The sequence below is a fragment of the Octopus bimaculoides genome, chromosome 3 (assembly GCF_046866305.1).
Source record: "Octopus bimaculoides isolate indiv1 chromosome 3, ASM4686630v1, whole genome shotgun sequence".
NCBI classification, from domain to species: domain Eukaryota; kingdom Metazoa; phylum Mollusca; class Cephalopoda; order Octopoda; family Octopodidae; genus Octopus; species Octopus bimaculoides.
The window spans coordinates 33,506,308-33,517,169 of record NC_142930.1 but is presented as its reverse complement, the minus strand read 5'-3'; the positions used below and the strand labels follow the sequence as shown (position 1 = coordinate 33,517,169).

Below are 10,862 nucleotides of genomic sequence, written 5' to 3'. Positions count from 1 at the left end.
ATAAAATTTTTATCCTAATATTATATTATAGAAAAATATATAAATAATTTCTGGTCAAAACGCAAAACCACTTATGTATTAGGAAAATAGGAAACGCGTTCTGCGACAGTCACGTTTTTCAAAAAAGGTAGTAGCGTAAAGATAAGTATCAGAATGAAAACATCTAAGAACTATTGACTGAATGACTGACAGACGTGAATGGCAAGTGTGAAAGTAAACGAGAAATTGCGAGACTTGAGAAGGTCACGAGTTTTCTATTACACTTTTGACAGCAGCATTTGTTGTGAGTAGATCAGCTTACATACTTCTTGCTTTATTTTCATTTTCGTCTTTATGTTGGTTTCCTTGCCTCTTTTCTTTGCATCTCAATTGTTTTCCACGTAAATACCTTTGACGATTAATTAGTTTTTTTCGCAAAAATAAGAAACAAAGGAACGAAAACTTCGTACAAAGATAGATAGGTACCACCACAAGCGAATTAACCATTTGTTGTTCTATAATATTTCTTTATACAGGTATGAAACCCGAGATATTTAGAGGGCGGGAAAGGAATGGGAAGTAGTGATGATCAGACCCTATTTTTTGTTTACCCATTAAAACATTAGCAATAAGTTAAGTTTAATATCGTTGCATCGAGAGATCGCAAAAGTGGGGCGCCTTTCTAATTAGACAATCTGTCAATTATTAGATAGATGTATGTATCATATATGTGTGTGTGTATGAATATGCATGCTTGCTTATAATGCTTTGTTTTTAATCACAAGTACAAAGCTTGCTTACTGATACAAAATATAGCACTCAATACTTGAAGCTATATTTATTTAGTGACTAGTTTTAATTTTAATGCATCTGTCCGCAACTGTGTGAGTGTGTGTACACTTCCACGTGTATGTGTTTGTGCGCGTGTATGTACTCCTTGAAACATACACTCAGTACTTAGAATAAAGAATTAATGGGTTCTCTTCCATAAATTGTTTTGTAACTAATCAGTAATGATATACCAACTTCAGATTGAGACTTTCTGTGTTAATTCGTTATTTTTTCTTTCTTATTGTGATAGTTATGTGTACACACGCGCACTCGTGTAAATATTAGACAAATAGTACTTAAACAGAAAGAAAGTACAATGGAATAGTTTTAGTCGACTAAAATATATCAGTACGAAATATCTATCTCATCGAAGAAAGGGATTGATATAAAGCGATTAAATCAACAGCACCCCTTGCCACCAAAATACGTAAGTCTCTTTCATGTCATGTTATAACTTCCAACCCTAATACTCTTGGGAAATACATGAACGTCAGAGCTTCTTAAGATTTTCAAACTGCATGTCTATATAATGAAATAACTTCAACCTGGAATAAATCCTCTAACAGTTTCTCTTTCTGTATCACAGGTTTCTCGGTTCAGATGTCACCGAGGCCAAATTTGTTTTTCATTTCTCTAGACAATTACATAAATACCGTTAACTACCTATTTTTCTTTTCGACTATAATGGTTTGTGGCATTATTTGCATTTCATTTATATGACTTATATGCTTCAGAAAAGCATGAACCTCACGAAATCACATTTCATCTCACCATAAATCTTATGCTTATGTAGTAAATCGTTATTAACGATGTTATCAGCACAACTATTTTATTTTCAGTTAAAGCTAATTTGTTTTCTTATCGACAAACTTTTGTTTGGGATATCAACAGTGAGGGGATTGGCGATTTGTAATAGTGTCCCTCCCAAAGTAATTCATTACTGAAATGTGAAACCTTTGTCCGAGTAAATCCGTGAGAAATATCTAATGTTTGTTTATTTCTTTACTGTGAACTTGCTCGAGAAGTGACAAAAATAGTGACTATTTTTGTCACTTCTAATGATTGAAAGAAAACGTTGTTTATTTGTGAGTGTGTGAATATATATATTTATAGATATAGATATATATATATAGGCGACCTATATATATATCTATATGTAATTGCCGAATTTGTATACTATATATATATATATATATATATATATATATATATATAGTATACAAATTCAGCAATTATTTTTATTTTTGATAACTTTTCTAATATGGATTGTTTTCTATAATTCTGCTTCCTCACTTGCGACACAATTCTTGAAATACAAGAGGATGATTTATTGTTTAGACCCCAGGTCGGACCGGAAAAAGTTATGATAAAAAATAATCCAGTCGTGAACACCACCTTTTTCTTTTCTTTTTTTTTTGTCGGGTCACATTATCTAATGTTACTTCTTTCTAGCAGATCGTACAGCCATTTAATGACTCCCACCATGGTTTAGCCTTTGATCAAAGACGTTCTGTGCTCATCCTCTCTTATTTAAAAACACTATCTCTAAGACAACAAATGTAATCTTATGATTATGGGAGATTTGACTACTGTTTCTAGCATGGCGAGTGATCGCGTTGAGGCTACCTTGATGTATCGTCAAGTGAAGAATAAATGCAAGTGTCCTAAATCTAGTCATTATCTAACTTTCACCTTAAATCCAGTCATCCATGTTTACACTTTCTGAATGGTTTTCTAAGTTTGCAAAGTGCTTTAAATAGTAGTTAACTACGATTTCCACCGTGTTATTCCTGAAATATTCTATAAAGAATTCTGCTGTGTATTTCGATTGGCCAGCTTTGTATGAATTTAGTTGTCTTCGTAAATAACCATATGGAGAGGAGATAGAGCTTACATTGCATCTCCTTTGAAGTTGTGCGTGCATTATTGCTGCTTCCCACTGATGCTGTACTTTCTATGACAATAATAATGCTATGATCGAGTGTAAGGCTCTTACAATTAATCTAATAGTTTGCTCGTTTTACACCTTCAATTTCTTACAGTCGCAGTAGCTCAGGTTTATGAAGGAGATAGTGCGATACGTTTTATTATTATTATTATTATGTAATATCTATGACGATAAACTATAGCGGTTATGAAACAACAACTTAGATTTTTCACTCCGTTTGTCAGTCGCTTTACTGATGTTTATTTGTATGAAGAGGTGAGGTTATCGTTGTAGGTGCATGTGTTTATGCATGTTGGATTGCTGCAAGTGGTCGGTTTAATCTTCCATGTTTTAATGTTTGTGAGGTTTCTTCAGTATCTATTTGTAATGTTTTTGTAGATTCATTTCTGCGTACTGAAATAAGGAGGAGAAAACAATCCTATCGCTCGGAAAGTTTTCTTTGGTTTATTTCGTTTGTTTTTTTCTTCTTCTAATTTCAGAATATTCCTGATTTTCTTTATTTGTTTTATAGTTTGACATGTGTGATGGAAGCAGGCAGCAAATGGAGAATTACATCGTAAGAGAGTTCCAAAACTTACATGTTTTGTCTACATGTAACTTAGAGAAAATGGACGAATTAGTTCAAGATTTAACCAATGCTCTTGAAGAAACATCCAGGAACAATGGGGAAGAAAATTCGGCACCGACCATTATCAGAAGGCATTACAAGAAGAAAAAACCCCGAAAACGGCGGTCGAACACCAACTTGATATGGGAAAGTGGCAACTTCAGCGAAGCCTCAGAAAGCAGTTTAGATGAAGCTTTTAAAGACTACATCCAGAGTGTTGTTCAGCACAGTGATTCGGATGACTTGGACGTTGTTAAACATCTATCCCAAATAGGACTTCCTCTTCCTGCTATGGTTCCACCTGTGGAATCCGATTCCGTACCAGAAACTTTTTCCCCGACTGACACGCAACGGAGACGGAGAAAATTTCGCAGTATGACTGTCGACCCGATCTCCTGCGACCACTTTACTCTGACTCGGTGTAAAACCAAAGGTTCACGGATCTCGACGCGACAGAGGATGTTTCACGATGGCAACATGAATTTAAAATGTTTAACCGAGTCAGACGACGCTATGAACATTTTACCGGGGAAACGAAAACGAAGTCGCAAGTATGACTTTTTTTGTACGAATGGAAGCAACAGTGGTGATATCAGAAAAATCGAACTTTCGTCCTTCAATCAGTAAGTTGAAAGATTACTTGTATTTGTTTGTGTATTTTATGTTTGTTTATTGATACGTTGACAAGTTTTGATATGTTATCGTGCTCCAGCATGGGCAATGTTAACTGGAACCCGTAAAGGAACTCTCTTTGACTGGTTCCAGCAAGTTAACACGAGCCATCATGTTTTATTTTTGTTTACTTCTCCCAATTACTCACGTGTTTGTATACGTGATGGGTGGGGTGTTTTTCTTTTCTTTTCTTTTTTTTGTGTGTGTTGTAGAGTTTCATTGTCTACACTTGTTCTCTCTCTCAAAAACAAAACAAAAAAAGAAAAAGAAAAATGTTGTGTGACTTTATTCATTAACGTTTACTTTTCATGTTAGAAACCTTCAAAATATCAACAACTGGTATCCATTCATTGATTCAGCTGAATTTTTCAGTTTATACTGTCTTTCTGAACAATATCTATTTTAGAAGAGGACTTTGATGTACTGACCTTATCAATTCTTAACCATATCTATTTTGGGATGTAAAGAGAGGTCTTTGATTGTCGTAATTCACCTGTGTGGGGATGGGTGAAGGATTTAACTATTCGGTTTTTCATCTTAACAACGTTTATGATTTACTCTGTGCGGAGGTTCGTACTAACATTCTTCCACTTTTATTATTATTATTATAACACTAGCATATTTTTATAATATATATATACATACATATTAACACTTTACAGTATATTTACATATATACATACATCTATACATCGATCTAAAACAACTGGAATACTAAAGGAAGGCTGGAATTTAAGAGAAGAGAAAACCAAAAGGTCACATGCTGTTCATTTAAAAATTCCTAAGTAGAACTTATTATTACCTCCGCCTTTGAAACTGTTTTGAATGGTGAATTTGTTAACTTTGGCTTGTATTAGATAAGGATAAACTATTTATTACTGTTACTAAATTTTCTACAACCACCTTCACATTCCATGACTACCATTGGGATCGATCAGGTACCAGCCAGTCGGGTTCATTTTTAGTATTCTTGTTTGTGAGAGCAGTTGAATTTATTTCAGATATTCTCATTTTAAAAATCATCTCTGACTAATAGTTGAGAGGACATTGGTGTTGCCTTGGTGGAGGTTTGTGCTTTTTGAGTGCTCTTGTTATTTTTTCTTTCTATTGTTGAAGTTATTATGCTAGCATCAACAACCTCTCTGCTGTTACATTCAGCAACACTTACACTTGTACTGATAATACCACACTAACATTCTGCACCCAAGCATCATCCACATGTGACTGAGACCCCTAATGACAAATTTGTCAATGACTTGATAAACAGAGTCTTCCAAAACATTCTCCAATGAGGTCATATTAGTCAATCCTGGGGCCTTCAACAGCCAAAAGATACATTCACTACATATATCAAGAAAGCAATTTTATATCCCATCCCCTCTAAACATGTGAAGCACACAACCAGAATTCACAAGGTCACTACAAATACTAAACTGCTCTGTTTCTAAGAATCTCTCCTGGTAATTGCACATCCTCAACATAGCAATATATGCATCACAAAGATAGCCTTTCCTTTTCAGGACCAGAAAAATATACATCATTCCTCATTACCTTCTACAAAACCTGGTGAGACTCACAAGGAAGTACTACTCCCACATCTAGGATGCTTTTGCTACTGTATACACAGATATCTCAGGGCCACTAGAATGTTGGTACAAGGTTACATCCCAACACATTCAACCTTTGTGTCACAAACATGCTGTCTCATCTCTCTGCCTTTTCTAGCACTACTCAATAGTGACTGCTCTTCTAAGTTGTCTGGTCTTACACCATATTCACTCAGGCGCTCCTGACACACTCATCTCTCTTCTTTCTATATTGTGTTCAGTCTTCAGTGATTCCTTCACTAATATTTTAACCCACAGCTGTCAACTTGCAACTACTCAAAAGTAACATTAGTATCTTCAGTCCCACTGGTCACAGACAGTCTTCAAAAACCATGGATACAACCCCTTCCTCAAAGTCAATAATTATAAAAAAAGTTACACTGAACTATTATAAGACAAAACCTTACTGCAGTTATTGTGTTATTAAGAAAGATACATTACTGCATTTGCCTCATTCTGTCTAACTGAAAATAGATGTCAGTCCTAATTCCTTGTTGTTTAGGTTGAAGTAGAAAAGGATATTGTGTTATAGAGGCACTTGCTACAGCAATCTATAAATGTTCATAATTGAAGTCACTTTTGTTACCCATGAAAAAGATGTCAAATGATGAAACAATACAAAATGGTGTAAACATTACTGAACTTTCAGTTTGATAGCAACGGGTGATGAATAAAACCCAACTAATTTTATATTGACATATAAAAATACTTAATAACCATTCCTGATTGGTTTCTTTATTGGTTCTATCTTAGTTTATGGTCAGTAATTATTAAAACTGTCATACATTTTGTTTTAGTATACATAGTAATGAATTTATATTGTCTATAAATGCAAATTAAATAGCTAAGAACATACCATGATGGTTCATCTGTCTTTATGTTCTGATTATTTCATTTCTTTCTTGAATTTGTCAGAAAAACGAAGATATAGTCATATTGTCAGGAATACATATTGTCTTTTCCACACATGGTTACTAAATTGGTTTTGGTAATTTGAAAATTCACTAGATAGAAGGTAAAATCTGCAGATTGTGATATCTGGAACTCATATATTGAAGTTTTAATATCCATCCATCTATCTCTCCAACCATTCATTTCCAATGCTGGAATGGATTGGATAAGTCTAGTCAAACATATCTCTGTACATTTCCATCCTATATTCATTTATTTTGGGGATTCAACAATTTCAAATCTGAAACATTTTCCTTAGCCTACCACCCTTATAAGTACCCACCCCTAACAATTCATGATGCATTCTATCCACAAATGTTTAACAAAACTTTAAAATGAAAGCATGATGTGATCAAGCCAGCCAGCTTATCCTTCAAAAGAAATTATACTCAAACTACATATCTTTGAATAATTTGTGCATTCAATATGTTTTTCTCTAATATGATGGATTGGCCAAGGGACATATTTGAGGTAGGATTTTAAGACCAGATGCTTTTTCTGTTGCAAACTCTTACCTGATTTTCAAGTAAGGGTTTTTTTTCTTCTACAGGTTTTCAGAAGCACAAAGTGACCTGTCATACTATCAACAAGGCAAGGAATATAAACTTATCACCATTTTGGTGAGCCAAGCTGTACCATTCAATGTCAATATTCATGCACATACACACATATGCTAGACATCCATCGAATTCATTTTCAAGGCATTGGTGGCCTGGAGCTATAGTAAAAGACACTTGCCAAAAGTGACACACAGAGAGACTGAACTCAAAACTATGTGGTTGCAAAGTGAACTTCTTAACCATACCACCATACCTGTGCAAGCATGAATAACATACCTGCTTATTGTCATACTTATTTGTTTGAAAGAATAAAATGATTAAGTTGACAAGGTATTGAATTACAAATTCATGGGTTGTGAATTCAAATCTATTGCGGACATTTCAATTTCCTGCTTAATATTTATCTGTTCTGGAGTTAAACTTAGTAAAATTGAACCATTTTCTTCATCTTTCAGTGACAATACTAGCAGCTCATTGAGTAGCAGCGAGAGTGATGCAGGTTTAATTACCAACGATGAATCTCGAGAAGGTAAGACTGCACTTCAAAGTTGTTCCATTGTTTAAGTGTCACTATTATTTTTCTTACTAGATAATATTAAGTTTGTGTGATACACTATTTCAGTAACTGGATAAACCTGTAGCATTCTAAAATAAACTGAAAAAGGAAACGTTTTTATCAAGTATTTGGAAGGTGGGTTTATATTGTTGGTGATCATATGAAACTATTTTCTAAATCCATTATAATTGTATAATTCTTCATTAGCTACTGCTGACCATGTAATAGGGTGTCAATGTAGGATCTAACTTCATATTCTACCCATGTCAGAGTTGCTTAATTGTGGCTAGCTTATTCTACTTACCTGTTGATAGATTCCATGAAACAAGAATAAATTGATACTATATATAAGTGGTAAGTGTTTCATTGAAATTTTCTCTTGAAATTAAAAGTATTAATCACCATTTAAGAATGCATCTGATTGGAAAAAGTTAGCAATTAACTTTTTCTTATATTTATATATATATACACACCGTATTTACTTGAGTTAAATACATAGATTGATAATTGCTCCATATATTGTTTTTAAAGGATAGCTTTTATGGCACCTGTGCCCAGCGTCGCCTTCCTGACACTTGTGCCGGTGGCACGTGTAAAGACATTCGAGCAAGATCGTTGCCAGTGCCGCTGGACTGGCTCCTGTGCAGGTGGCACGTAAAATACACCATTTTGAGCATGGCCATTGCCAGTACCGCCTGACTGGCCTTTGTGCCGGTGGCACATAAAAGCACCCACTACACTCTCGAAGTGGTTGGCGTTAGGAAGGGCATCCAGCTGTAGAAACTCTGCCAAATCAGATTGGAGCCTGGTGTAGCCATCTGGTTCACCAGTCTTCAGTCAAATCGTCCAACCCATGCTAGCATGGAAAGCAGACGTTAAACGATGAAGATGATGTTCAACAAAGAAGGAAGAATATTGCTCAAGATTGTTGCGAGACCCCCAGCTAAACTGGATTGGAAAATGAAAGTGATAATCTGACATAAATGCAATTAAGGGTTAATTTGGATTCAAGCAGGTTTCAAGTGATTCTATTTTCCTATTATTAATTACAGCTGATGACGAACAGAGTGATTTCTACTATGAACCAGGGTCTGCCTGTGGAGTACCAAGCATTATTCCTATTTGGGAAACAGATAAGATGGATGATGAAGACAAAGAGGATGAGTTTCAAAAGATTTTCACTGGGACATTTGAACATCTCCCAAAATCTTCACAGCTAAGTTATACTGCCAGAGTTAAAAAGTTAATGGTAAGAAAACCAGATGTTATCATCTCTATATATTGGTATCATGTATTGTAACTGGTATACAATCAGAAAAAAATTAAGATGTTGGAGTACTGATGCAAGGGTTACTGAGTTCAAACCTTGTTACTAGCATTAAATTGTGCACATTTTTGACTGGATTTGGTCAATATTTCATCAGTGATGAATGTTGAGATTTAAACATGCTGTCAAGTATAAGATCTGCTTTGATCACCTGCAGCCATATTTTCAGTCGTCCACCATCCAACTTGAATATGGATTCAAATTAACAGCAACATAATGAAGTCTTACAGAGTGAGTTTTTAGTATAGATTTTTAGCTTTATTGTTCTTGCAGAAGCTACTGTTTTAAGGAAGGCACACACAATATTCTTTTCAAACACCATTTGTCAAATATTTTCAAATAGCAGATAATCTGAATTTATACAATCCAAGTTTCACAGCTGCAGATACCAGTACTTGGAGCACACAGTTCTTCATGTGAAACTTGGTCTACTTGCAGTACCTAGGGTAGTTTTTTTCTACCTGGCAGGCACCTGTCATCCATCCTACCCATGCATGCATGGAAGATGGACATTAGACAATGATGATAATATATATTTACTCAAGGTATTAGTTGCTCTGTGACAGTGGAGACCTCTGGTATTCTTGGTCCCTGAACCATATTCCCTCTCACTGCTGTCGGGGCAGAGATGACTGTCTACAAGTGCAAGCCCTGTGAGTCAAAGTGGCTGTTCCAACACATCTTCCTTGCCATCCTCTGGGGCAACACCTTTTCCATTTTGTCTGCTGGGGCCATGAGAAATGTTTCTTAATAAAGATGTCAAAAACTGCACACAAAAAATTATCTCTATGTACTTTTTCCAATTGTTTGGGCCATGGGCTTCCTGTTGAAAAATGCTTATCTTGCACCAATTTACTGTTCTACATTAAACAATCTCAGTTGATATATTATCTGATCACTTCAGCTGCTTTACTTGTTCTTCTCTTGAGTTAAAACTGTACTCACAAACCTGTTAATAAAAATCACAGGGTTCCAGTTTCTTGTATCTAAATATCATCAGTGAGGTTAACTCTCCAATCAATTTGATCTCATTTTATCTCATATATGTAAAAACTAGAGAGAAAAAATTCATCTTTCTTTTCCAATGCTGTTTTGATAGCTTTATTTTTATGTACATTTTAGTGTGGAAGACAAATCCGTTCAGGGCGAAGAAAATTAAAAGGAAAGGTAAGATCATATTAACTTCTTCCTTTTGATATCATTGGGACACAGAATTATAGCCTCTTTAGTTGGGGATGTGTCCAAACTACATTGTCGAATGTCTCCTATTTTTTACAATAGTAGGGGAGGTTTGGTTGCTATTTCTAGCAAGGTGAGCAACTGCATATAGATTTTCTCATGTATACTTGTGTTGTACATGAGTGATCTTTCTTTCATTCTGATTCATGATGATTTGATCCTGAAACTGAAAACTACAAAACTAGATCTCAATTTCCAAATCCTTTCATGTACTACTTCTCTTTCCCTTGGTTATTTTTACCTGTTCTTTAACCTAAATATTTGTGCCTCATCAACTTGCATTTTGTAACACCTCAAATATCATTTGAGTTAGAATAAAGTTTCAAAGTAAACAGGATTTAATTTATAGTTTATTTTTTCTTTCCCCAGTTACATAGTTGTGTTATTAATCAATTTTCTTTGTGATTTATTTTAATTCTAGATTCCTGGGTATTCCATGTCAAGATTTCTACAGGAACAGCAAAAATGGAATGCTTTACAGATGAGACATCGGACATCTTTACATGGGCACGAATCATGCGATCATAAACGGCAAAGAAAAATTACATCTTGTGAAGGTAGAGTTTTGAATTAAATGGTATTTTC

The 10,862-nt window shown here is 34.8% G+C and overlaps 1 protein-coding gene across 3 annotated transcripts in view; it reads left to right on the top strand.

Moving 5' to 3' along the window:
* The first annotated feature begins 147 nt into the window (after positions 1–147).
* LOC106872002 (G patch domain-containing protein 2-like) overlaps positions 148–10,862 on the top strand; it is a 12,725-nt gene continuing 2,010 nt past the window's right edge. Inside the window, exons 1-6 of one of the 3 annotated variants that reach the window (XM_014918800.3) lie at positions 148–283; positions 3,270–3,988; positions 7,611–7,684; positions 8,764–8,960; positions 10,161–10,205; positions 10,699–10,834. In XM_014918800.3, coding sequence (XP_014774286.1) covers positions 3,276–3,988; positions 7,611–7,684; positions 8,764–8,960; positions 10,161–10,205; positions 10,699–10,834 — 1,165 coding nt within the window. In that variant the 5' untranslated portion in view covers positions 148–283; positions 3,270–3,275. Of the gene's footprint in view, positions 284–2,344; positions 2,466–2,500; positions 2,794–3,269; positions 3,989–7,610; positions 7,685–8,763; positions 8,961–10,160; positions 10,206–10,698; positions 10,835–10,862 lie in introns of those variants that run through there. The other 2 variants (XM_089348782.1, XM_014918801.3) reach the window with 2 other exon arrangements.